Raw genomic sequence first — 27,199 nt, 5'->3', positions numbered from 1 at the left:
TGATCATCAGAGCAACTGGGGGGAGCTGATTGCATTCTTTGCATTCAATAGGACCAGGAAGGAATGGCTTAAGCAGTCCCCAGCCAACTAAGGAGAAACAAGGGCTTTCTGGACTGTAAGACAGGAAGCCCAGCCCCAGGGATCCCATTTTCCCCCTTTGTTTCTCGGCCATTGTTTTTCCTAAAGAACTCTAAGCCCAAAGTGAGGAGAATGAAGGAACTTTCCTAACCTCTTACCTTTCCCCTCTGCCCTGTCCTCTCCTGGCTAGCTATGCGGAGTGGGTGGTCTATGTGGCTGGGAAAGGGTCTCAAGTCTTAGGAGCCAAGCAAGGGAAGGCAGAGTAGTATGGGTTAGAAGGGAAAGCATACTCACCTTGCCTTTGTCTTATTTCATTTTTTTGTCATCTGCTCTAGCCCCAGTGGAATGTGAGCTCCACACCGACAAAAGCCTTGTCTGTCTCAATCACTGCTAAGCCCCAAGCCTGTAGCAGTGACTGATGTGTAGTAAGCACTTAGCAAAATCAATGTGACTGAAAGCATAGCATGCAGTAGCTACACCCCACCTTCTGCCTTTGACCCTGAGCCAGAGAGGCAAGATCAGGCCTGGAACTGAGTTAAATCAGGAAGAAAGAGGAATTTGGATGGGGGAAGAGCCCAACTCCAGATCCAGCCAGACCTGGGTCCTGGTCTGGCTCTGGCACCTGTGAGGCATGCCACTTGACCATCCTGAGTCTCGGTTTCCTCATTTTTGAAACGAGGATTATGCCACATACTTCATACTCTTGGGTAAGAATAAATGAGAAGTAAATGTGGGAAATTGGCACACAGTAAGTGCTGTCCTCCCCAGATGCCCTCGTCTCTGCCCTTGTATTCTTTGTAAGGAAGGAAATTATTCTAATCAGATGGTGGGTACTGAATGCTCTGTCTCCTGGGGCTGGGGAGTTGTGGATTTCAGGAGAGCAGCCTGGAAGGGACAACGCCTGACCCACAGTGGGAAATGGAGATCAGTGGTGGAAAAGCTAGGTGATGAGCTAGGGGCCCTAGTGGAAGGTCTCAAGACCTGCCCATCAAGCTTGCAACTAGGAGAAAGGCCACACCAGTATCACCTCTGCTTCTGGAAATGGGATGAAAAGTGATACATAGCAGGCAATTTGGAAAAAGAATTTTATTAGCTTCATGAGAAACAGCTTCCATGAGTCAAGACATGGATGGCAATAGAACTCTGGTGGCTTTCAACCAATGGCCTGGAAAGAGCCCACCTGTTCTCCCTCCTTGGACCAGGGTCCAAGTTGGGGTCCTAAGAACACCCTACTTCCTTGCCCCCTCAGTGCAGGAACAGAGTTGGGAAATGCATTCTTGTTAGACCTTAGACCATAGATTCTCCTGCTTTGTGGATATCTTACCGAACAGGAAAATGAATCAAATCACCATTCTAGATATTCAGATCAAGACTGATCTGGCATACCAGTCACCGTTCTGGATCAGGAACCAGGAGCACAACATTCTGAATTGCCATTTGGAAAATCAACATTCTGGAGGGCCATCCAGAATTCTAGAATGCAAAATGAGAATCCCTAACTTTCTAGATGATTTCATCAGGAGCTCCACATTTCAGAATGCCTATGTTCCGATTCAACCAGAAATCTGACATTCTAGGTCATCAACCAGGAACCCGGTGTTCTGGGATGCCAAATAAGAATCGCTCCTAACATTCTGGATGGTCAATCAATAATTCAGCATTTAGAATAACAAACAAGACCACAATATTCCAGATAATGGGTGAGAGACACAAAGTTCTAAATGTTGACCTTGATACTCTCAATGCCAAACCAGATACCCAACATTTAAGACTTTCAACAACCCTGGCCTCAACTTTCTGGAATGACCAGCACAAAGTCCACCCCCCAAGAGTGCTGCTGCTCTCCCCACTCAGAGCTCTGTAGATGGCCGCTCCACACCAGGCCCATCATCCTGGCGGGGGTCGGGCACATGGAAGGAAACGTAGGGACAAGTCTTGGTGTTGAGGCAGACCAACTTCTTCAGTGTGGCTGTCTTGACCATATTGAAGCCCATCTCACCACCAAATGTGCTTGGCTTCCAATACTCTGGAGAACAGATGGGATTCCCTAGGAGGCCCTTGAGAGAAAAGGGGGCCCCAATTTCTATCATACTCTCCCCAAAGATGGAATTTGGATGGCACTTCTCCAGAAGCAGCCCCGGGAAGAACTCCAAGGCATCGATGTCTCCATACAGCTCTTCCAACTCAGCTGCCATCTCCTTCTCTCCTGCAAGGGGGGAAGCAAGAGTCAGAGTCATGGCACCATTAAGGTTAATGTTGGGAGGGAAACTTCTAGGTCCACCTTTTTCTGGAGAGAGTACGGGACTTCAGAAGATCAACTGAACAATTGAGTACATGCCCTAACATCTGGCCTGGCTGACTGACCCTTCTCCATGGCTGCATCTAGGGAAGGAATGCTACTAAAGAAGGAATCAAGGGCCTGGATGGGCCACTGGACAGCATGTGACCTTGAACAACTCATGTCTCTTCTCTGTGCCCTAACTGCCTAATGGTGACAACAGGGAGACACTATCCATCTTGCTTCCTTCACAGGCAGGTTTCAAGGACGTATGCTAATTCAAGTCCCTTCATTCTTCTGGAGCTCAGAGATGTGATGTAACCTGTCCGAGCTCACATAGAGATTTAGTTATAGTGTTCTCCTCCCCCTCTGGACTGTCACAGGAAATTAAAGAGTGACAGAGATTGTGGTTCCAGAATTATGGGGAGCTCACTCCCCAGTCTATGAAGACCACATATTCACAGATAGTGGCAAAAGGGAAACAGACATTGAGCTTCCCTACCCATTTCCCTCTATAAGGCACACAGTTATGTCACACCCTGCTCAAGCCCTCCCACTGTTTATGACAACAGTTCCCAAACTCTTGGCAGTCCACAGCAGGAAAGAAAGGAAAAAGAAAGAAAGAAAGAAAGAAAGAAGACAGAAAGACAGACAGAAAGAAAAAGAAAGAAAATCCTCCCACTGTTTATGACAACAGTTCCCAAACTCTTGGCAGTCCACAGCTAGAATGAAAGAAAGACGAAAGAAAGAAAGAAAGAAAGAAAGAAAGAAAGAAAGAAAGAAAGAAAGAAAAAAGAAAGAAAAAGAAGTGTATATATTATACACACATACATATAGATTCTTGGCACCATGCAGGCCTACTGAATCAGAATCTTGGAGAGAGATATCTGGGATTTGATATTTTTAATCAGTTTCCTAAGTGATTCTGAGGCAACTGGTCTGTAAGTAGATATTTAGGAACCACTAGATAGAGTAAAACCCAAATTCTTTTACATAGAATCCAAGGTTCTACACAATTTGGCCCCTAACCCCACCCCTCCCCACACATAAGCACCTTGCTCCAGCCACACCCACCACTGTGCCCCCCCACCCCCGCCGCAGGCTCATTCTTAATGGCTTCTGTGCCTTTGTCCCTTCTGTTCTTCTACCTAGAATGCCTTCCCCCTTGGTCTCCATCCAGAATATCCCTATTTATCTCCTTCAAAGCCAGCTGAGAAACCACTTTCTTTCCCCAAGAGGGGTCATTTGTTCCCTTCCCACCCCTCACCTCCCTGACACTCCAGCACGGTGTTCACACACCCCTCATGACCTCCACAGTCTGTTTCCACAATGTCCCCCTCACTTCACTGCAAGTCCCTCGAGGGATCCGTGTCCAGGAAACAGCTGCTCACCTGTGAGCTCCTGAAAGGACGTGTAGGGTCTCAGGCCGAACCTCTTGCGGTATTCATTGAAGGGCTGCAGCCGCAGCTCACGGGATTCCTTGATGACATCGACAGCCACATGCAAGACATGGTGGTCCATGTTCCTACCCCCACCAATCTGCCAAGACATAAACATAGCTGTGGTCTGAGAGCCAGGCCACAGTATTCTAGAGGAGATCTTCAGGTTAGGAGCTCTTCCCAAGTGCAGACAGAGCATGGCTGCATCCAGCAGCCACCATGCTGGGGACTCAGCCCCAGGTCTGCCACTGTCATGCTCTTTCAGGAACACCCCTGTGTCTCAGCTTCCTCATCGTTAAAGTGGCAGTGGCCAACGGGACCTCTCCAGTGGCTTACCAGCCACACTATTCCCCAATGCTTTGCATTTAAGTGAGAATCCCAACATCCTGTTACAAAAGGTTCTGCAAGTTTTAGGTTCAGCAACTAGGATTCCATAAAAGAAATGGCAGAATGGCACCAGCCAGGAGCTCAAGTAGAAGGAAGGGCATTGTGGCTCTGGAAATGAAATCTGGAGGGGCAGAGGGGGTCCTAAGACAGCACATGAGAAACAAATGGATGGACAGATGTTAGTTTTGGGAGCCGAAACTTTATGGTGTTCTTCAAATCTGTTTTTATCAAAGAATAGAGATGCTTAATCATTCAGCGGGCGGGGGGGGGGGGGGCTCCTGCTACGGAGCTTTTTCCTATTGGTTTTCATTCCTGTATTATAGCATCGAGATTCAACAAAATTCTAATGATTAAAAAGTGAGGCACTGTTGGGATGCCCGGGTGGCTCAGCCAGTTAAGCATCCAACTCTTGATTTCAGTTCAGGTCATGCATGATCTCATGGTTTGTGAGTTTGAGCCCCACGTTGGGCTTGTGCTGTCAGCAGCTCAGAGCCTGCTTGGGATTGTGTCCCTGTCTCTCTGCCTCTCCCCGGCTCGCATACGCTCTCACGTGCACTCTCTCTCTCTCTCTCTCAAAAATAAATATTTAAAAAATTATCTTTAGGGGCGCCTGGGTGGCGCAGTCGGTTGAGCGTCCGACTTCAGCCAGGTCACGATCTCGCGGTCTGTGAGTTCGAGCCCCGCGTCAGACTCTGGGCTGATGGCTCAGAGCCTGGAGCCTGTTTCCGATTCTGTGTCTCCCTCTCTCTCTGCCCCTCCCCCGTTCATGCTCTGTCTCTCTCTGTCCCAAAAATAAATAAATGCTGAAAAAAAAAAAAATTAAAAAAAAAAAAATTATCTTTAAAAAAAGTGAACCAGGGCGCCTGGGTGGCGCAGTCGGTTAAGCGTCCGACTTCAGTCAGGTCACGATCTCGCGGTCCGTGAATTCTAGCCCTGCGTCAGGCTCTGGGCTGATGGCTCAGAGCCTGGAGCCTGTTTCCGATTCTGTGTCTCCCTCTCTCTCTGCCCCTCCCCCGTTCATGCTCTGTCTCTCTCTGTCCCAAAAATAAATAAACGTTCTCAATAAGATACTAGCAAATCGAATTCAACGGCATATAAAAAGAATTATTCACCATGACCAAGTGGGATTCATTCCTGGGATGCAGGGCTGGTTCAACATTCGCAAATCAATCAACGTGATACATCACATTAACAAAAAAAAAAGAGAAGAACCATATGATCCTGTCAATCGATGCAGAAAAGGCCTTTGACAAAATCCAGCACCCTTTCTTAATAAAAACCTCTTGAGAAAGTCGGGATAGAAGGAACATACTTAAAGATCATAAAAGCCATTTATGAAAAGCCCACAGCTAACATCATCCTCAACAGGGAAAAACTGAGAGCTTTTTCCCTGAGATCAGGAACACGACAGGGATGCCCACTCTCACCGCTGTTGTTTAACATAGTGCTGGAAGTTCTAGCATCAGCAATCAGACAACAAAAGGAAATCACAGGCACCAAAATTGGCAAAGATGAAGTCAAGCTTTTGCTTTTTGCAGATGACATGATATTATACATGGAAAATCTGATAGTCTCCACCAAAAGTCTGCTAGAACTGATACATGAATTCAGCAAAGTTGCAGGATACAAAATCAATGTACAGAAATCAGTTGCATTCTTATACACTAATAATGAAGCAACAGAAAGACAAATAAAGAAACTGATCCCATTCACAATTGCACCAAGAAGCATAAAATACCTAGGAATAAATCTAACCAAAGATGTAAAAGATCTGTATGCTGAAAACTATAGAAAAGTTATGAAGGTAATTGAAGAAGATATAAAGAAATGGAAAGACATTCCCTGCTCATGGATTGGAAAAATAAATATTGTCAAAATGTCAATACTACCCAAAGCTATCTACTCATTCAATGCAATCCCAATCAAAATTGCACCAGCATTCTTCTCGAAACTAGAACAAGCAATCCTAAAATTCATGTGGAACCACAAAAGGCCCCGAATAGCCAAAGGAATTTTGAAGAAGAAGACCAAAGCAGGAGGCATCACAATCCCAGACTTTAGCCTCTACTACAAAGCTGTCATCATCAAGACAGCATGGTATTGGCACAAAAACAGACACAAAGACCAATGGAATAGAATAGAAACCCCAGAACTAGACCCACAAACGTATGGCCAACTCATCTTTGACAAAGCAGGAAAGAACATCCAATGGAAAAAAGACAGTCTCTTTAACAAATGGTGCTGGGAAAACTGGACAGCAACATGCAGAAGGTTGAAACTAGACCACTTTCTCACACCATTCACAAAAATAAACTCAAAATGGATAAAGGACCTGAATGTGAGACAGGAAAACATCAAAACCTTAGAGGAGAAAGCAGGAAAAGACCTCTCTGACCTCAGCCGTAGCAATCTCTTACTCGACACATCCCCAAAGGCAAGGGAATTAAAAGCAAAAGTGAATTACTGGGACCTTATGAAGATAAAAAGCTTCTGCACAGCAAAGGAAACAACCAACAAAACTTAAAGGCAACCAACGGAATGGGAAAAGATATTTGAAAATGACATATCAGACAAAGGGCTAGTATCCAAAATCTATAAAGAGCTCACCAAACTCCACACCCGAAAAACAAATAACCCAGTGAAGAAATGGGCAGAAAACATGAATAGACACTTCTCTAAAGAAGACATCCGGAGGGCCAACAGGCACATGAAAAGATGTTCAACGTCGCTCCTTATCAGGGAAATACAAATCAAAACCACACTCAGATATCACCTCGCGCCAGTCAGAGTGGCCAAAATGAACAAATCAGGAGACTATAGATGCTGGAGAGGATGCGGAGAAACGGGAACCCTCTTGCACTGTTGGTGGGAATGCAAATTGGTGCAGCCGCTCTGGAAAGCAGTGTGGAGGTTCCTCAGAAAATTAAAAATAGACCTACCCTATGACCCAGCAATAGCACTGCTAGGAATTTATCCAAGGGATACAGGAGTACTGATGCATAGGGGTACCTGTACCCCAATGTTTATAGCAGCACTCTCAACAATAGCCAAATTATGGAAAGAGCCTAAATGTCCATCAACTGATGAATGGATAAAGAAATTGTGGTTTATATACACAATGGAATACTACGTGGCAATGAGAGAAAAAATGAAATATGGCCTTTTGTAGCAATGTGGATGGAACTGGAGAGTGTGATGCTAAGTGAAATAAGCCATACAGAGAAAGACAGATACCATATGGTTTCACTCTTATGTGGATCCTGAGAAACTTAACAGAAACCCATGGGGGAGGGGAAGGAAAAAAAAAAAAAAAGAGGTTAGAGTGGGAGAGAGCCAAAGCATAAGAGACTGTTAAAAACTGAGAACAAACTGAGGGTTGATGGGGGATGGGAGGGAGGGGAGGGTGGGTGATGGGTATTGAGGAGGGCACCTTTTGGGATGAGCACTGGGTGTTGTATGGAAACCAATTTGACAATAAATTTCATATATTAAAAAAAAAAAGAAAAAATAAATTAAAAAAGTGAACCATTTTTTAATATTTATTTATTTTTAACAACACTTTAATGTTTTATTTATTTATTTATTTTATATTTTATTTATTTTCGAGTGCACCCGCCTGAGTGGGGTAGGGGCAGACAGAGGGACAGAGGAATCAGAAGCAGGCTCTACACTGACAACTGCAAGCCCCCCAGGAGCTCATGAACCATGAGACCATAACCTGAGCCAGAGTCAGACGTTGAACCAACTGAGCCACCCAAATGCCTCAAAAGTGAACTACTATTAAGTGACCACCACTAGAAAAGGGAAACTCAGAGCCAGAAGGTAGGAACACAGAGTATCATGTCACTGCATTCACACCAGATAAAGCCACTCACGGAAATGCAGGTGACTAAGTCTGTTGTTTCTCCTTCCTTCTGCCCAGGTCTCCTGGGCAGGGAGCAGTCATAAGCTAGCAGGGAGGGAGCTAAAATCTTGCCATGAAAACTATAGTGTATCTACAACTTTAGCTTAACTAAACTTGGAGTTTAACTCCAAGACCAAGGGGTGGTGTAATATCCTGTGAAAGGAATGAAAATAGAGTTCAGGTAACCTGGTGTGATCAAAAGGCTCCAGAGAAAAATTCTGATTCATAACAGTTAAGGAGTATTGGTCTAAAGAAAACTCTATTGCTTGGGATGAATTGATAATGTCAATACTTAAGAAAGAGTTCTGTTTAAATAGAACAAATATAACTGGATGGGAAGGAGGAAAATCATAATTGGGTGAAGTCATGCAACTTGGAGCAGAGCAAAGCTAGCAGAGACCAGTGCAAATGTCGGTTCCACCATTTACAACCTGTGGGACTATTGTGGGTTGATTTGTGTCCCCCAAAGAGATATGTTGAAATCTTAATCCCCACCACCTGTGAAGGTGACCTCATTTGGAAATAGGTGTAATCAAGTGAAGATGAGGTCATACTCCCTTAGGGGGATCCTGACAACCACTGATGTCAGAGAAAACAGGGACTCAGGGAGACTCCATGTTGGCATTGGCATGAGGTGTCTAAGAGGATTGTCAGTAGCCAGCAGAAACTAAGACAAAGGCATGGGACAGATTTTCCCCAGGAGCTTTCAGAGAGAGCACATAGCCCTGCCCACACCTTCTACCCTCCAGAAATGTGAAATAATAAAATAAACTCAGTTTGTGGTCCTTTGTTACGGCAGCCCTAGGAAACTCATGCAGGGACCTTGAGCAAATTACTTAAATTTCAGTTCCTTCATATGCAAAAAATGGGGAAGGCAAGAGCATTCACCTGATCCCTTGTGGTGACATTAGCAAGAAAAAGTATGCAAAGCAGTTATCTCAGTGTTGGTCACATGGTAACCCCCCCACCCCCAGACGACAGCCATGTGTGGCGATTATCAGGGGAAGCCCTGTTTTATCACTGCCCATGCTCTCTTGAACATCCTGAGAGGTGACACACTTATGACTTGCCTTGGGCCAAGTACAACCCCAGGGCTTTTCCCACAACACCATGGCCGCTCTTTGAAAATGCTTTGGAAACGACACAGCCCCACACAAAGCTGCTATCTCTGTTCATCTCTGTGTCCCCACAGAGAAAAGAGGCCATAAATCAGCCAGAAGCTGCCCATTGGTGGTAGCACATGCTATTCCAATCAAATTACCAGCGGTAGACCTAAATCCACAGGGTGCCACAATATCATGATAGGGCTTAGGGAGAAGGATCAGAGAGAAGCGCGGGGAGCAGGGCTAGGACAGAGGAGTTAGGGGCTTCCAAGCATGGGGAAGGAGAGATTCAGGAGGGAGCTGCTTAGAAATTCCAGGGAACGTGCTGTATTAATTTGCTAGGGTGGCCATAACAAAGTATCACAGCTTGGGGAGCTTAAACAACAGAAATTTATCAGTCTGGAGGCCAGAAGTCCAAGGTCAAGGTGTCAGCAAGGTGGGCTTCATTCTGAGGCCTCTGTCCTTGGTTCATCCATGGTCATCTTCCCCCTAAGTCTTCCCACTGTGCATGTCTATACCCTAATCTCCTCTCCGCATAAGGGCACCAGTCACAGTGCGGCCCATCCTTTGAGCTCATTTAACCTTAATGACCTCTGTAAAGGCCCTGTCTCCTAATATGACCACATTCTGAGCACAGAGGGTTAGGACTTCAACCTACGAATGGGGGGTGGGGACAGTTATGCCTGTAACGGAGGCCTGTAATTTGATAAAGACCAACTATGTGAAGACACCTTCGCATAGATTACCATGTCCTGAATGTCCTCACGGTCCTCAAATTGCCATGCCCTCTGACCTCCAGGCCTTTGCCATGCTGTGCCCTCCACCAGGAGCATGATCGTCCCCTGCCATTAACACAACCCCTCTCCCTGGGAGAGCTCTAGCCATCCTTTGGATCTCTGCACAGACATCATTTCCTTATCTATAGCTCTCCACACTGGGTCACAAGCTCCTCCCCAAGTTGTCAAAGCACTGTGGGCTCTTTGTATTGTGGCTCTTAACATGCTCTTATAATTCTGATAATGTCAGAAGAGCACCTGGCACAGTGCCTTGCACATAGTAAGTGCTCACATGATGTTAGCTGTTCTATGGCTATTGTTCCTCACTAGGGTGTCAGTGGCAAGAGGACAAGGAGCCAAGAACCACGCTGACCTTGCTCACCACTCTATCCCCCAGCACCCAGAGTAATGCCTGCTATTGCTGAATGAACGAAAGACAAGAGGAGGAATAAAGGAATGGGTAAAGGAATGTCGGAGTGGCACCACCCTTATGGAACAGAAAAGCACACTGGGCTTTGGGTCTGGGTCTGTTGTACCCCAGAGCCCATCTGCCCTCCCCCACGCTCCCGAGGCTCACCCGGCCAGCGCTCTGGCGAGAGAAGGCGTCCACCAGGGCCTCGACCCCATAGTCCACCAGCATGGAGGTGTTGAACAGGAACTGCTCGTAGCTGTACTCCCGGGAGCCCACCTTGAAGGAGTCAGGCATGAGCGGGTGCCAGTGGTACAGCTGGTTGAACTCCATGGCAATGCGATTTCGGTACTGGAACTGGACGCCGAACAGCAGCTCCGGGTCAAACTTCAGCTGCAGGAAGTAACCGCTCAACTGCTGCACATACTCCTCAATCACAATCTTGATGGTCTCCCCTGGGGGTGGGGGGTTGGGCAAAGTCAGGGGAGCACAGGGACTTGGCCACCTGGCTCGGGAGGCAGGCCAGCTCATGAATGGTGCTTGCTTCTCGCTTCTTCATTGTTGTTGGTGGTGAATTTGGGGGGCCACTTTCACTTAGTCTTTTTGTAACAGGGTGTGAAAATGGAGTTTTTTTCTTTTGAAAGAGAGAGAAAGCATGAGTGGGGGAGGGGCAGAGGGAGAGACAGAGAATCTTAAGCAGGTCCCACACTCGGCATGGAGCCCAATGAGGGGCTCAATCTCACAACCATGAGATCATGACCTGAGCCGAAATCAATTGTCAGGCATTTAACTGACTGAGCCGCCCAGGAGCCCCAAGAAAGGAGCTTCCTGTCTCATGTTGGACCAATGTCCCAAGACAAGAGCCAAATGCTATTCCCACATTCCAAAGGGATGTCATAGGCCCAGCTAAGCAGGACATGGAAGGAAGTGCCCGAGAATTGGTTTTGTGGCCTTATGGTGATCACCCTCCCACAAGATGTGGGAGTGGTCACAAATGATGAGAAAGTGGAGATTAACTTCATGGGGGCTCTCAGAGTGAGCCTCCAGGAGTGAGGACAGCTTCAGAGAGACCCCTCAGAGCTGCCGCAGGAACAAAAGAGGCAGGCTGAGGATTTAAGATGAATCTAGTCCCATGTACATGTCTTGCATTTTCTTACACATCAGAACTCTCATGAACAGCTTTTCCTCTGCCCCCTCAGTAACCAGCTTCAAGTCAAAGAGGCAGGGAAGAACCAAACTGAACGTTCCATAACAGAATGAAAACTGGTCATCAAGATAGGAAAAAGAACTGATTAGCCAATTAGCCATGAGACAAACTGGCTTCTAGAAAATTGATCTGGAGCCATGAGATTTGCCATCAGTAAGGTCCAGAGCCTGGCGTCACCATTCCTAGCCTCCCTCTCCCCTCTCCAAGCTTGAGCTGTGTCACCTCATCTGTCTGAACCTCACCTTCCTTCTCCGTAAAATATGCATCATGACACTATGGATGGGACCACTGGGAATAGCAGACAGAAGCAGCCCGGCTCAGGGCCCTGTGTAATTGGGAGTATGACCACATGCAGGCGGGAAGGAGGATGGCTATGCGTGGGCATGTGGGGAAACCCCCTCCCCCCACCCAGGAAGGAGCTCCGCTTGCGATGTGGTGCAAGAAGCAGGAGCTCCTGCAGCAGCCAGACCTCTACTGAGTGGCCTTGGAGATTTCACTTAACCTCTCTGAATCTTAATTTTCACGACAAGGGTAATCATATCTGGTTAATAGCGTTGTTGGGGGAAGGTTAACCGAAGCACTGGACATACAGCTTCATTACCTTTGATCACAGCTTCGACACCAGCTTCCAGACACAAACTTGCCCTTTCTAGTCAGTCTCCAAAATGCTGGGACTTCAGCACAAGCCCCTTCTCCTTCTTTAGACTGTTGCTATCCCTGATGCCTGGCTCTTCCAGGCCCTAGTGAATCAGGCAATATAATTGAAACCAGCCATGCCCAGTGATGCCCAGAGGCAAGGGAAAGTGGTTACTGGTGACTCAGAGTGAACACCGTCTGGACAGGGGTGTCAGGGACCAAGCTCCCAGGCAGGAAACCATCTGACATTTTAGGCTGCAGACTCGCCCCCGTAAGGGACACAAAAATATCTTGTCCCTGAGTCACCCAGAAGCTACCAAACTCCAGGAAGGCGGATGCATGCAGAGCAGAAACAGGACTCCTGAAGGCAGGGCAGGCTAGAATCTGACCTGCACACGCTGGGGGTGTCACTGTGTGCTTCTGGGGCGGTACAATGGGGAGACAGATGGGGGTAGCTAATCAAATCTGCTGTAAGTCACCATAATTGACCATCACAGCCATGCATTTTCCAAAGGCCTACTATGTGCTAAGTGCTTTCATCATCTCTACAAATCCTTACAACTATCATTACCCCCAGTGTCCAGATTTGGAAACTGAGGCTCACATAGGGGAAGGGGACTGCTCCAGGTCTTATAGCTGGTAAGCAGAGGAGGTGGGGTCCTAATCTCAGCTCTCTCCCCCCAAACCCCCCTCCCCCCCACACACTCTGCTTTTCAGGATGGAGGATATGACATTCCAGGACAGGGCTGGTCTGGAGTCCTCACCGATAAGGATGAGGCGGGCCGTCTGGAAGAGTTGCTCATCACCCCAGGTGGGGTGCTCAGCCTTCAGCAGGTCACACACGCGGTTGTGCTCACGCAGCCAGAGCGTGGCATAGAGCATGAGCCCGGGAAGCAGCCCAAACACCTCCTGACCCACAGCCATCTGGCTCTGGGGTGGAATGTTTCGTGGGTAGTGCATCAACACCGGCGCCTCCTCCACCGATGGCGGGTACATCTCTCCGTGCAGCACCTGCGGGATGGGGCCGCCTGGCAACCTGGGGACAGGGCAGGTGCCTGCACCTGCCAGAGCTGACACCCTCCCTTCTGACAGCTGCCCATATCACTCAGGGCAACTGCCCATCTTCTGTAACCCAGGCTGATGGTTCTAGCCGATTCTAGTTCCTAAATCTTTCTTAGAACGGGTCCCTTTCTCTCTATCCCCACTGCCACCACCTGCTTCTAACCCACCCTCTTCCTCCATGCTGACCCCTCTCATCAATGTCTCCCTACATTGACACTTGTCCTAGACAGTCCATTCCCAGTACCACAGCGAGTAATCCTTTAAAAAACAAACAAAACCCAAATCTAGTATCATGCCCTGGCTTCACACCCTTCCAAGTTCTCTCTCTGCTCTTGGCAGAAATCAGAAATCCTAAACGCGGCCCCACAGGCAACTCCACCCTCGCCTGCCATCATTTGGGTGTCCAGGCAGCCACACTTCCCTTCCCTCACTCCTCCGAACCACACCAGCTGCTTCTCCTAAGTCCAGGCACTGCTAGCTGGAAAGCCCTTTTCCCATCTTGGCTTCCTGAACTCATCATCCCTGCAGCTCTTGGTGTATCTGAACTTCCCAGGGAAGCCTGCCCCGCCCTCTGAACACTCACAGACCTTTTTCCTAGCGGGTGATCACAAGTGTAATTGATTATATGGCAGCCTTTTCAATCATTCAATAAATATACACCAAGGGCCTACTACATGCCAAATATTGTTCTTAGCCTTAAAGATTCAGCAGTGAACTTTGGGTTTGGGTTTGGGTTTGTCTAGATTTGTGTGGTCCAATACGGTAGCCAGGAGTCACGTGTAGCTGTTGAGCACTAGACATGTGGCTGGCGTGAATGAAGAACTGAATCTTTAACTTTATTTAATTCAGGTTTACTGACACTTCAACAATTGGAAAACCTTTAAGTATGCTCAAAACAACGTGGGCATGTGAACCTGCTTTTCAGCTGTAACTTTATGAAATCTAAGTACAGATCAGATTATCCCCAATGAAAATTTGGCATCCCAAGTGAAATGTGCGATGAATATAAAATACAGATCACATTTCAAAGATTTAACATGAAAAAAAAAATAATGTGAGCTATTTTATTCATAATTTCTGTATCAAAAATAATTTCTGTATCAATTACACATTGAAATGATAATATTCTGGCTATACATAGAGGGTTAAATAAAATATAGTATTAAAGTCAATTTCACCTGTTTCTTTTTACCTTTTTTAATGTGGCCACCAGAGAAACTGTAATGACATGTGTTGATCACATTGTATTTCTGGTGGACAGTGTTAGTGCAAACAGAAAGTCGTGGATCTGGCATCCTAGTGTGTGGGTGCAGCCCTGATGGGCTGTGGGTTCCTGAAGGTCAGGGCCCATTAACTATCCTGGTCACTGCTCCACTGTCTGTGCCAGGCACACCATAGTGTCCAAATGATATGGTGGAAAAATTACAAGTACATATGCAGACTGGAAATGTTCATCTTCTAGGAGATGGACACCCCAAAGTCCACCCCCCAGGAGAACATGAGAGGCTGTGTCTGCTCCTAGTGTGCTTCCCTTGCCCGGCTCCTTCCCCCAGGGTTCATTGTCTCTCCTCCTCACACACATCTCCAGCTCCTGCAGCTGGTCCTTGTAAGACGCCACTCAGGTCCCCCAGTGGCCTCTGCCAGGGAAGGCCACGGGAGGCCTTTCCCACTGACCCATCTGCAACCACAGTGCTACCTGGTATTTGAGTTTCCCATCCTTAAAGAGCCGCAGCTGATACTGACGTTCCAGGTTGTCCCCATAAACGTGGCCGAGATCCACCTGAGGACAGAAAGAGGGTCCGGTCAGCGGACTGGGGTGCCGCCTCAGCGATGGGGACCTACATGTGCTAAGTTAGGCCCAGAGAAGTCCTAAGCCCCTCCTAGGTACTCACCCCGTGTCCCAAGGCCTTGGTGAAGCCAGGACCCATCTTGCCAGAAGTTTTGAAGAACTGGTGGGTAAAGTGTTGTGCAAAGAAGGCGAACATGAGGTTGGTTCCTTGGGGGTCAGGTATGAACTTCCTCCTGAGCAGGAAGCGATGGCCCAGAATCTGGGCATCTGGCAACTGCTTCTTCCCTGGTTGGGGAGGTAGAGAAGGGCAGTAGCTGTCTGATGTCTCAATCTCCCTGCCCCACAGCCTTCTGGGCTCACTGGACCAAACTGGTCCACACAGGAAGCCCAGATCAGCCTTCCTCCTACCAGATGGCCCCTTGTACCTTTTCTACCCTAGAAGTATTTATGGGTGAAATGGCATGATATTTGGAATTTGCTCTAAAATAGTTCATTAAAAATAAGGTAAGGGGGATAGATGATATAAGATTGGCAAATTATGGATATGTATTGAAACGGAGAAATGACTACATAAGAGTTTATTATACTTTCTTCCCAACTTTTGTGTGTGTTTGTAACTCTGAAAAAAGTTAACCAAAAAGAAAGAAGAAAGAAACGTAAATAAAACATAAATAAAGAAGAAAAAACAAAAAAGATCTTGGACTCCCTGGCCCTGGAGCAAGGTAGCCTATGTTTGAATCTGGGTACGCCATTTGCTGACTGTGTGAACATAGATAAGTCATTTTACCTCTCTGAGCCTCAATGCCTTCATCTGTAAAATAGGGCATCTGTAAAATACCTATTTTATGCAGTAGTTTGAGGAGTACAGGAGATAATGTAAGCATGACTGAGAACCGGTGAGATGGGATCTTGTAAATCAAGGATCAGCGAACTTCAAGCTTTTTCTGTAAGAAGCCAGATAGTCGATCTTTCTTTCAGGTTTTGCCTGAAAAAGCTCTGTCACCATCCACTCTGCTTTGCTCTTGTAGTGGGGAAAACAGTCACAGATGGTACCTAAGCAAATCAGCATGACAAAGTTCTAATAAAACTTTATTCCCAAAACAGGAAGTGGACTGGATTTAGGCTGTGGGCTGGAGTTTGCCAATCTATTTTAAATATGCCAGTCTTTCTGTCTGGGGTAAAGACAACAGGTCATCTCAAAGCAGGTGTCTGTCATCATGAGAATAAGTATTAAGAGCCTTCCTTAATTATGTCAATGTCAGATGCGTTGGTACCCAATGCCCATACAGAAAGGAGTAACTGAATTTTTGTGTTTTGGTAAAGGCACCCTTTCATAGTACCTCAAGCAAGGCTCAGTGTTGAAGGTTCAAGATCAAGAGAACCTCTCTGGATTGAGATGGTCGATTGGTTTCCTCTGGCAGGCAAGGAGATCAAGCACCCCAAAGGAAACTCACCAAAAGGGAAGTTGGAAGGAGTGGTCTGCACCCTATAACCTGGACTCACCCCTTGGATTAACATTAAAAAGGGGCTGGTTCCAGCAAAGTGCTGGCAGAATCCAGAGACTCTGTAAGACCCAGCTATCTGGCAGAATAGTCATGCTTTAAACATAGGAGCTAAACATGTGAGTGCAAACCATCAGAGTAGTGCCCTGAGACCCAAATTAGGACATCAATACCTATGCAAGGTGCTGAGCCCACAAAAGCCCACAACCACAGGGCTGCACAGGACCCAGCGTTCAACAGTGTCACCATGTGGACAGGGATGGAAGTGATGGCAGCAGTGGACCAATGCCTCTCATGTCCCCTCTGTATTTGAAGCAGAATTCATGGCTCTGAACTGAGTAAACCCCTGGGTTTTCAGGCAGTCCGGAGTGGAGTGGAAAGAAGGACTTAGGAGGAAGATCCCTGCCAATGCAAACAAGTGGGGTCTTGGGAAACTAAAGAAAAAACTCTGACTTTACGTGTAACCTACACTGATGAAGCATGGTAAACTATTTACATCAGTTAAGAACCAAACATGGAGTCAGCACCCAACAAATAGCACAGTATTCCTTCCTTCCTATATTTCAACTCTTAGGTCACCCCCATTTCAGCAAGATCCCACCAATTCAGTAGACAAGGTTCAAGCAAAGAGGCACCCTGGAAATATGGAAGCACTAGTCTGACTCTGCCACTGACTTCTTACGAGACCACAGGCAAGAGTCTCCACCACCCCTTCCTATCCTCATTCCCCAGCCCTGTCCTTGTCCATGGTTCTGATATGTCATATGTCTTGCCTTTGACCACCCATGTGGGAAATGGGTCAATAACTGCTTTTTCACCTGCTTTTCCCCAAAGAGAACAGGGCATCTCCTGTGACTCCCAACCCCATCTCCATTACCTTTGGTTCCCATGGGCGTGGGGCAGTCTTGGGGCACGGAGGGCAGAATACGAGTATAATAGCTCACGTTGGAGAAGGACTCCCAGCTGATGTAGTCATACGCTATGTTGTAGGTGGGAGGGCTGGGGATAAGGTTGGAACGCACTGCAGAGGGAGAATATGGTGACAAGGGGGTTCCCATCCCCAGTTACACCCCCCTCCCTGCCTCCTCTTGGGTTGGACTTGTTTAACCCGGCATCATAGTCTCCCAACCCACTGCCCTTATCAGATGCCAAGAATTCCAAGAGCTGGAAGGACTTCCTGCTCCCCAGAACGGGGGTGGGGGGGATGCTACCCTCCACCCACCTGTGAGTACCAGGCGCATGAGCATGTCTCGGATGAAAGTGGCATTGACAAACTCCCAGAACCAGCGCCCATGTGTCAGCAGGAAGTGGAGGAAAGTGGGGCTGGGTCGCAGTGAATTCCGGAGCCAGGTCCATAGCTCAGCTGCAGGGACAATGGGAGCCACTCAGTCGGGCCTCCTAGTAGGACCAGAAGTGGCCCAAGTGGAAGACAGGAACCGGGAATGAAGCCAGGACAGAACCGGTCAGAACGTACGGGGCAGAGTAAGGATGGAACCTTGGAAGAGATGACACGTGACAGAGCCAGAAGCAGATGTGAGAGGGCAGGGGACAGGGCGAGGGCATGAGGTATGCCAGGAGGGAGAGCTCTGCTTCAGCCGGGTCAGGGAGAGTGTCAAAGGTCAAAGCCAGGCAAGGAAGGAGAACTGGGCTAAGGCCAGAGACAAAGGCAGGAACTGGGGGTCTCAGGACAAGCCCAAGGGAGCAAGGGAGCCCAGGACAGGAGTGGAGTCAGGAGGCCCGGCTCACGGATGGTGCAGTTGGGGCCAGAATATCCCGTGCGGGTGCAGTCACACTGGTAGCGGTCAAGGCCGAAGCGGACACAGATCCCCTGGTGTTGGCATGGGTAGTAACAGCATGGATTCACTGCAGGGGAGAAGCAGAGATCAGAGGTGACTCGAGGATGACCTCTCAACCCCTGTCCTGTCCCCGATGGGGAAGTATGGGGCCAGACATATGGACTCAAGTCACAGGTCTGTCCTAACTCACTTGGTGGCCCTTCCTGGACTTCAGTGTTCACCTAAGGGTCCTCTCTGCTCCCAAAGTTATGGCTGGAAGCCCCAGGCCCTGCCCTGTTCAGACCCTGCTTTGGTCTCTAGCCTAGTCCACATGGGCCCCAAAGGGAAGTCCCCGCCTCTTCCCTGATGCCATCAAAATAGGGCAGGGGGAGAGTTCAAACACCAAATTGTGACACCAAAGGTTAGGAAACAACTGATAAGACACAACAACCACAGGCTTCTAGAGCATTCACTTCTTGCCCAGTCAGAGCCCAGCACCAAGGGCTGGGTTTGTGAGGTTCAGGAAAGGGATAAGGATGGGGGGGTCCTCTCAGACCAGCCCACAAACTCTAGGTACCTGGACACTGGGAAGATGAGATTGTCCACCATCCCTCTATTTTTGTAGAAGTGGGGGAAGAGCAGGAATCATAATGCCCACTTGCAGATGGGGAAACTGAGGCCAGACAAGGCAAACCCCACACAGGTCACCCAGCAAGTCACACCAGACAAAACCAACCTTCATTTACACCATACCACCCCCACCCAAGACTTGACATTCAAGTCCAAGGAAAGAAGTTTCCCAGAACCCTGTGGACAAAGTGTGGGTTTGAGGGGATCTCAGCCCCCATTGCTGATAGGCCCAGCCTTGGCCTATGTCAGAGCATACTCTGGGCTCAAGGATCTTGAGGATGGTCAGGCACCAAGGGACAGGGGAGATATAGTTGGGAAACCCTCCTGAGGGGTGAGTGGAGCTCTGGCATCAGCCCTCCTGCCTCTTGGAGAAGTCCCCACCAGGAATCTCTCCTTATGTCTAACCCAGGTCTTGCTGACCACAGCACCTTTGCTCGAATCTGCACTGCTTTAGTGATTCTTCAACAGCAGAGGTAGACTTCTCAGAGCTCATTCAGTGTTCATCACAGCTCAGCAAAGGCAACTGAGGCCCAGGGGGAGGTGGAGGCTTGGCCAAGGACACAGAACGGAGCAGGACCTCCTGCAGACCCAGGTCTCCTGGATCCTGGCAGGGGCTGCTTCACCAGCCTCACACAGAAAACACCAGACTCCCTGCTGCAAACACACTTCCCTATCTAGGCTCAGAGCCAACTTTATAGGGAACTCCTATTCTTTGTACAACGGATTATTGGGGGCCAAGGGTAGCAAGAGGTGGCAGAAGGGTGTTGTGGTTAGAAGGCATGGCCCTGGGCAAGGACCAACCCCTCCACTCTTAGCCTCTTCACTTGGCAGCATGGGGCCTAGAGAATAGGGTCCTCATGGCCCTGACCCAGGAGAGGGCCCCAGCAGCAGTGCCCCCACACCCCCCTACACACATACACTCAGGCAAGCAAAAAGAGAATCACAGGAATCATGCAAATAGTTTTGCTTAAGCCCTGGCAACTCCCCACAGCCCCACAATGGCATCTCTGTGGCCCCCGTAGGGAGTGCAGAAGGGAGGGGCCTACAGGAAGAGGGCTGGATGAAATGGCCTTATCAAGCTGATACAGGCAGACCCAGCAGGCAGGACGCAGCCTCCCTTCCCACAGCCATGTGCCCAGAAATGCCAAGAGGGTGGGGGGAGTGGGTAATCACCCCAGCGGGCTCAGGGCTCTGGAACTCTCCTCACTGATCCCTCCTTCTCAGGACACTCTACCTACCTGCTTAATACCCCTGCCCAGGACCCCCTGTAGCTCCCCACTGCCCAGCCTCCAGCCCTGGGCACACAGGGCCCTTTAACCCAGATGGACATCAGTCCTACTGCTAAGCAGGCATAGGAGCTAAGGCCTAGCCCTTCACTTGGCTCAGTTTCCCCACCCTAACCACTGTAGGGCTTTCAAAAGAACCTCAAGAGGGCCTTCTAGCTCATTCTGTGGCAGCCCCGTCCCTTAGCCCCAAAGTCAAAAGCTCTCCTTCCTTTTGCCCAGACCACTGTTCTTCCCTAACAATTCCCTCCAGGGCCATCTGACCCTCCCAAAGAGCTCATGCCTTGCCTCCTCAGGAAACCTCCCATGAACGTCCTTCACTCCACTCTGTGTTCCCACTCAACCTGCTCTTCTCCACCATGAGCCCCCAGGGGAAGGGGCAATACTTTCCCCACTTTCTCCTCCCTAACACAGGCCATGCACACACTGGGGCTCAACCCAAGTCCTGGAGAGATCCAGCCACCCAAGGGATCCAGATGTGGTGGCCAGAACTCAACAGATGTTTGCGGAGTCAACAAAATGAAGCCAGGAGAATGGCTACCCCGAGCTTGGCCGAAGATATCCCTCATCTTCCCAGCCCTGGCTGCTGGCTCAGAAGGCTAGCCTGGAGGCTTCCTGCTTCCTGCCCTAGAGTTCTGCCCCAGCTCCTGCCCGCATCCCTCTCCTGCCAAGAGAGGCTATGTCCACGCAGAGGCTCCTCCCTCCCAGACCCACAATCCAACCTTCCCTCCCTCCTCCTCCACGATCTTTCCATAAACACCAGCTGCCCCTGGAAGGAAAAGTTCTCCCCAGTGAGGAAAACAGCTGCCTCTGGGGCCCCAGGGTGTCCGGGTGAGCAGAGCGGAGTCTGAGTGTCTCCTCCCCGGGATGCGCCTGACCACGCTGGACTGTCACAGTCACTGGGAAATCCAGGGCTCTAGCGACTGACCACTCCACAGCCTTGCGTGCCCCCATTCTTTCTATCTGCCTGGCACTCCCAGGAGGGTGGGGAGACGCCCTGCAGGGCACAGAGGAAGAATTCCAGGCTCAGCATCAGGAGACTGGCCCAAGCCCCACTGCTTTGAAGTTCCAGAGCTAAGACTTGTATTCCCTCTCTTTCCCTCCCTTTCTCTCCCTGGAGGTTTCCAGGCCTGGATCTGGGAAAAGGATAGGGTAGGAGAGGTACTTAGATCCACAAGTTGGGAATGACCTCAGAGGGATCACCATCCCCTGCCACAAGAACTCTGGGAACTACTCACAAAGAAAGGCCTCCCTTAAGTCTAACTGAAGTCTGGCATGCTTTCATGCCGGCCCAGTTCTGTGCTCAGTGGAGGACACCCTGCATAATGAGCCATCCAGAAAGAGAACTGGAGAGGTGCAGGCACCGAATCTACCAAGTTCCCAGCACAGGGCCAAGTGCCAGGTAGGTGCTGGGGGAAATGTATCAAGAGAGCGGGGGAGCAGCTGCTCTTTACTGGTCGTGTGTCTTTGGGCAAGTCCCTTCCACTCTCTGGGCCTCATTTTTCCTGTGTCTCCCAGAAGGGGGACGGGGCAGGCGGGCTCTGAGGAGGCCTCCTTTGCAGCCTCCCCTTCTTTATTGTTTGCATCAGTATGAATCCCCTGGCCCAGAGCAGAGAACCTTGCAACTTGCTCTCACTGAATCTTCAAGCCACCCCGGAGGTGGGGTCGATCAGTATGCTCATACCGCACACATTCCCACAAATGAGAAGTATCCAGAACTGCTCAGCTCCAGAACTTTCTGAGGATTAAGGCAAGGAAATGTCCCCCAGCCCAGGAGTCAGAGCCCCGGGCACAATGAAGAAACACCAAGTCCTCCAGGATGCACAGACACCAGGCAGCAAGAGGGACCCTTAATGGGACTGAACTGAAATCTCTTAAGAATAATATTTAGAGAAGCTCCAGGAGCTTGGCAACCAAAGAGGAAAAAAAAAAAGGCCCTGACTAGCCAGACCTGGGCCCCAGCCCCTACACTCAGCCAGGCCAACAGTCAGGGGCCGGGCACCCCCATACCAGGCCCCAACAGCTGGGCCCACAGCTGGAAGAGCCAACTGGAGAGGAAGCCCCCTCATGGCCCACAGACCCGGCTGGCGCTGCAGATAGGAGACGGCAGGCAGCAGGGAGGCCTTGGCACAGGCTGGGTTCCCCTCCCCATGGGCCAGGGCTAACTGGCCTCAGGCTCCTCTGCCTAGCACAGAGCTCCGATTGCCAGGTCATGCCGTGTCCCTAGCCAAGGAGAAGGCACTGAGTCAAGTCCAGGGGCTAGAGGGGATAAGTTTGAGCATTAAGACTCCCGTGGCATGGCCTTGCCCTCCAAGCCTATCTCCTCCCCCACACGGAGAAGCCAAAGCAACAATGTCCCCTGTCACCTGCCCTCAGCTGAGTCTGCAGCCCTCCTCTGCTGGGGGCCGGCCTTTGCTGTACCTCTGAGGGCAAAGCATAGGCTCTGGCTTCCCGGAGCAGATGCCCAGACATCGTGGACCTCAGTTCACTCACAGACTGCAAGCACAAAGTACTATTGCACCCAGCTTGTCATCGCTCTGTCCTTGACCCTTGCAGCAGCCTCTTAAAGGTTTCCTGGCCTCCAGTCTCAACCCCAAGTCACCTATCCAACCCAATTACCCTCAGGCCCGAGTCCTGGCACCTCACCCACATTGCCAGCCAGCACCTGCCTCTTGTCCTACGGCTCCCTATGCTCCTGCCTGCCTCCCGAGGTCCAGACCTTTAGACTCCATCTCTGCCATTGCTTCTATCAGAAAGACCTTACAGGGTCTCACAGTAAAGCCTCAGAGCACTTACCAGCACTCACCACCTCCTTCAGGGTCCAGGTCAAACGTCACCACCTCCAGGATGTCTCCCTCGGTTCCTCACACCTGAGAGGGAACTTCTCTCCACCCTGAGCTTCACACACCCCTGTGCGGCCCTCACCCATGGCCCTGACCCCTTTGGATGACAGTCTGTTGGTGTTTCTGTCCCGTATGCGATGGTGGGCCCCTCCCGGCCCCGTGCCTCCAGCTCCAGCCAAAAACTAGCTTAAAGCGAGCCCTTGGGAATGTTTGTGGAGTGAAAAGAATAATTCCATTTAAACACTTCTGATATAAAGATAAGTAGAAAAGACAAAAACAAAACGGCACAGACCATGGTTCACTGGGTGTTAGTGAACACACAGGAAGACGGGCAGACCAGCCCTTCGTATCCCCATGCCCTTGGATGGGGCCTCAGAGGAAGTGCTGTGCTGATCCACGGGCTGAGGAGTCGGGTCACTGGGGCGGCCTGGTCGGCCCTGGCTCTGCTGCTGGGGTCTCAGACAGATGGGCTCTCCCCTCTGGGCCACAGAGCTCCCTTCTGTAAAATGGGTCTGACACATCTCCCTGGCAGGGCTGTTGTGAGCGCCAAGAAATGGAAGCCCATAGCTGGGCCTTGGAAACTGTAAAGTGCTGGCCACATGAGTCTTCTTCTTCCCACTAACTGGGCCTTTGTTCATACCCAGTCTCTGGAGCACCCCCCACCCTCTTCCTGGGTTCCCCAAATGCCACCCACTCAAACCCTCTCACTCTCTAGGAAACCTGGTCTGATTCGCAGTCCACATAGACATCTTTCTTCTCTCCTCTGAGCACCAAATCGCCAGAGCATCGCAACAGAGAGCTCAGCCCCTTTCCCCACCTGCATCCTCTCTTGCCCCCATTTTACAGATGGGAAATGGAGACCCAGAGAGGGGTGGATCATACAGCTAGATGGTGAAGGAAGCTACGTCCAGGCCTTGCACACACGCACATGCGCGCGCACGCGCGCGCGCGCGCGCACACACACACACACACACACACACACACACGAGCAGTAAGCTGGGGGAGAGAGGCTGGCTAAGGGTGGAGCTGAATTCCTCCACTTGGAACCTGATACACTCATGGGGAGGGGGGTGCAGGAGTGGTGGAATTTTACAGGATCTGACTTTCCCCATCATCTTCTGGGTGATGAAACCAAGGAGGGCAGTGGTGGGGGGTTGGGGGAGGAGGGGGACTGTCTGTGGAAAGAGTTTGCAAAGTGCCTAGGGCAAGACAGATTCAAGTTCAAACCCTTAGACCACCATGTGCTGAGCGAGCTAGAGAGAATTACGGCACCTACCTGCGCCTAACTCACCTACCCATTGGGTGAGGATGTAAACCTCGGGGAGGCAAAGCAGCTCTGTACATAAATGTGTTTCCACCACCCCCCTCCCCGGGTCTTCCCAGAACGGCTGCTGTGCCCGGACCCTCACCAAGGGAGACCTTCTATCCCCTGGCTGAGAATCCCCATGGGCACCCAGAAAGTTAGAGGCTGGACAGGTGCCTGCTGCTTCCTCAGAAAGAGACCCCCAGCCTCACCCCCCGCAGGAAACAACGGGGTTGTTGGAGAAAAAGGCAGCCTGGACAGCTGGGGGCCCAGGACAGGTGAGGGGGCTGGAGAGGGGCTGTCCGTTCTCCCAAAGCCGCCGTGAGATCCCAGTCTGTCCTCTCCACCCCCCTCCCCCGCAAAGAAAACCCCTATCCAAGGCCACACACCCCCGGGGGTCTCCAGAGAACCCCTCTCCCGCCGACTCAGGGCCCTCCCCCATTCCAGGCACCGAGAGCAGAAAGGGGAAGCTGGGCTTGCCCGAAGGGAGAGCAGGGGGAGGGGCCAGGCCGGGGCTCAGGACTGGAGGCTCCCCGGGGTCAGGGGTGGGGGGGCGCCTACCCGGCGCGGGGGCCCGGGAATCCGCGGGCAGGACCTGGGGCGGCTGCAGCAGCAGCAGCAGCAGGAGCAGCGGGAACCGGAGCAAACGACTCCTCCCTGCAGAGTGAGAGACATTAGGGCTGAGTCTGGCATTCAAGGCTCCGCCAAGGCAAAGGCGGATTCCTGGGGACACCGGGGTCGGACTCACGGCTCATAGCTCGGCAGCGCGGCTGGTCCTTGCGGGATGTAGACGGCCAGCTCCTGGGGTGCGTCTCTGCCCAGAGCTCTGGCCAGCCCGGCCCGCCCCCTCCCCACCCATTCCCTGGCTCCACCTCTCCAGCCAGCTGTCACCTCGGCAGCGCCGCCGCCCACTTACTTCCTCTGCTCCCGCCCTAGCCAAAACATTTTATTAATTATTCTGATTGTAACCAAAGCATTTTTTCACCTGAGACCCGTGAGGCATGTGAGCCTTTGAAGCCCGGTGGCACCAGAACGGTATCCGTTTGGCAGATAGGAAACTGAGGCCCAGAGATTATGTGCAATGCTGAGGTCACCCGAGGCTTCTGGGCAGAGCCTGGAGCGCTGGCCTGAACCACACACCTTGACCCCCAGAGAGGAAAGGGGGCTCCAAGGAGCAGTCCAGGCTGGGCTGCACATGGTTTCCTGGATGGGCAACCCACTACCCTCAGACCCAACAGGGAGCACAGGAAGGCTCTGCCCTCTGAGGCCCCAGGTCGGCCTGAACCTCTGCTGCCAGAAATGAAAACCACAGGCTCCAAGTCCAGGAAACCTGAGCTCAAATCCAGACTCTACAGCTTACTAGCTGTGTCACTTTGGACCCGGTATTTACCCTTTCTGCTCTTCAGTATTCCCATCTATGAAACGGGGATAATCATAAGAACCCTCCCAGAGGACTGATGTAAGATGCCTCGAGAGGCACACGAATCTGTTGATGCAAGCCTCGGGTATCAGGAGGCATGGTTTTCAGAGATCTCCCAGCTCCAATTTCGTGGCTGGCCAGGGCTGGCACTCTAGTCAGACTCACATCTACCTGCCGACTTTCCGGAACACCAAGATCCAGCTCCTCGATTTTATAGCTGGGGCGACAGATCCTAGCAGGGGGAAGGGACGGGCACTAGGTCACACAGAGTCTCCTGGTCCCTGCACCCAAAGATTTTCTCCTTTGGTTTCCCCAGCACGCTGAGCCATCCCATGGGCTCCACAGCAGGGAAGCTGAAGGAGGTGCCCAGGCATCCTCAAGGTGCAGGGTGGGAACCATGCCAGGTGGGGGAGGGGAGGCCTGCTGGGAAGCCCCTCCTATGTCCCCACCCGAGCTGTTCCCATGCTCCACTGGGACAAAAGCCAGCTGCTCCAGGGAGACAGAGCAAGCCAGGGCAGACTCGAGGAGGGAGTGGGGCAGATAGAGGGCCCTGGGGTGCTGGGACAGGCTGCAGCTCCCCCACACACGCATCTCCATCCTCGATCCCAGATCCAGGGCCCCCTGGTGACTACTCAGACAGGGGCGAGGAGCCATAAGTCATGGATAATCAGTAAAAGGAATGGGCTCAGCATAGAGATCGGGGGTCCAGGTACCCAAAGAAAAGGGGACTTTCTGGCGATGAAGAAAGCAGAGAAGAGCTTGAATGAGGCCCATTTCTACTAGCAGGGTCCACCCTCCCTTGAGGCTGTGGGCCCAGCAAGTTACCGCCTGGACCTTCTGCTGACTCCTTACTCTGACGCCACCCACCATGCTCAAAGGGATGAACACTTGGGTGGCCTTGGCCTTGGGAGAAAGAGCCTCAGGCTAGGAGTCAGGAGAACTGAGTTCAAGTCTCAGTTCTCCCGGGGACTGACTGAGACAAATCTCTGCACCTCTCTGGGCAGCCGGTTCCCCATCTGAACAATATAAAGGTCAAATCAGATGGTCTCTGAGAACAGGTCTGGCATGGAGTGACTGGGCCCTCACTGTGGCCAGACTCTGTGACCGGGGCTGGAGATACAAGATGGATGCAATGAAGGAGATTACAGAGGTAAGATGGTAGGCAGTCCTCTGGGGACAGGATCGCACTGAGATGGCCAGTTGGAGGAGGGGCAGGTGAGAGCAATGGTGTCAGAAGTGCCAGGGTGTGCTGACCGGTTGGCACTGGGGCTTGAAGGAAAGACAGGTGCCGAGGAGGGCACCTAGGTTTCTGGCTTGATGCTGGCAAGAATACCCAGGGAAGGAATCAGGGAGGGGGGCAAGCTGGGGGAGATGG

The 27,199-nt window shown here is 50.7% G+C and overlaps 1 protein-coding gene across 1 annotated transcript; it reads right to left on the bottom strand.

Moving 5' to 3' along the window:
* Positions 1-1,149: 1,149 nt before the first annotated feature.
* Positions 1,150-25,319, bottom strand: PTGS1 (prostaglandin-endoperoxide synthase 1). Its single transcript, XM_045468643.1, has 11 exons — positions 25,153-25,319; positions 24,966-25,061; positions 18,317-18,433; positions 17,793-17,933; positions 17,448-17,591; positions 15,172-15,353; positions 14,976-15,059; positions 12,982-13,228; positions 10,543-10,829; positions 3,748-3,895; positions 1,150-2,284 (listed from the first exon to the last, which is right to left on the bottom strand). Exons 1-11 carry the CDS (start codon positions 25,157-25,159, stop codon positions 1,929-1,931), a joined length of 1,809 nt encoding a protein of 602 aa, XP_045324599.1. The 5' UTR covers positions 25,160-25,319; the 3' UTR covers positions 1,150-1,928.
* Positions 25,320-27,199: the final 1,880 nt, after the last annotated feature.

Source organism: Leopardus geoffroyi, chromosome D4 (assembly GCF_018350155.1).
Source record: "Leopardus geoffroyi isolate Oge1 chromosome D4, O.geoffroyi_Oge1_pat1.0, whole genome shotgun sequence".
NCBI classification, from domain to species: domain Eukaryota; kingdom Metazoa; phylum Chordata; class Mammalia; order Carnivora; family Felidae; genus Leopardus; species Leopardus geoffroyi.
This window is presented reverse-complemented; position numbering and strand designations above follow the sequence as displayed.

Excerpts from the sequence above, each read along its gene's own strand:
- PTGS1 (XM_045468643.1), bottom strand. Across the intron at positions 17,592-17,792 it reads CATGCGCCTGGTACTCACAG|TGCGTTCCAACCTTATCCCC; the intron begins GTGGGTGGAGGG and ends CTCCCTCTGCAG. Across the intron at positions 15,060-15,171 it reads CCAAGGCCTTGGGACACGGG|GTGGATCTCGGCCACGTTTA; the intron begins GTGAGTACCTAG and ends TTCTGTCCTCAG.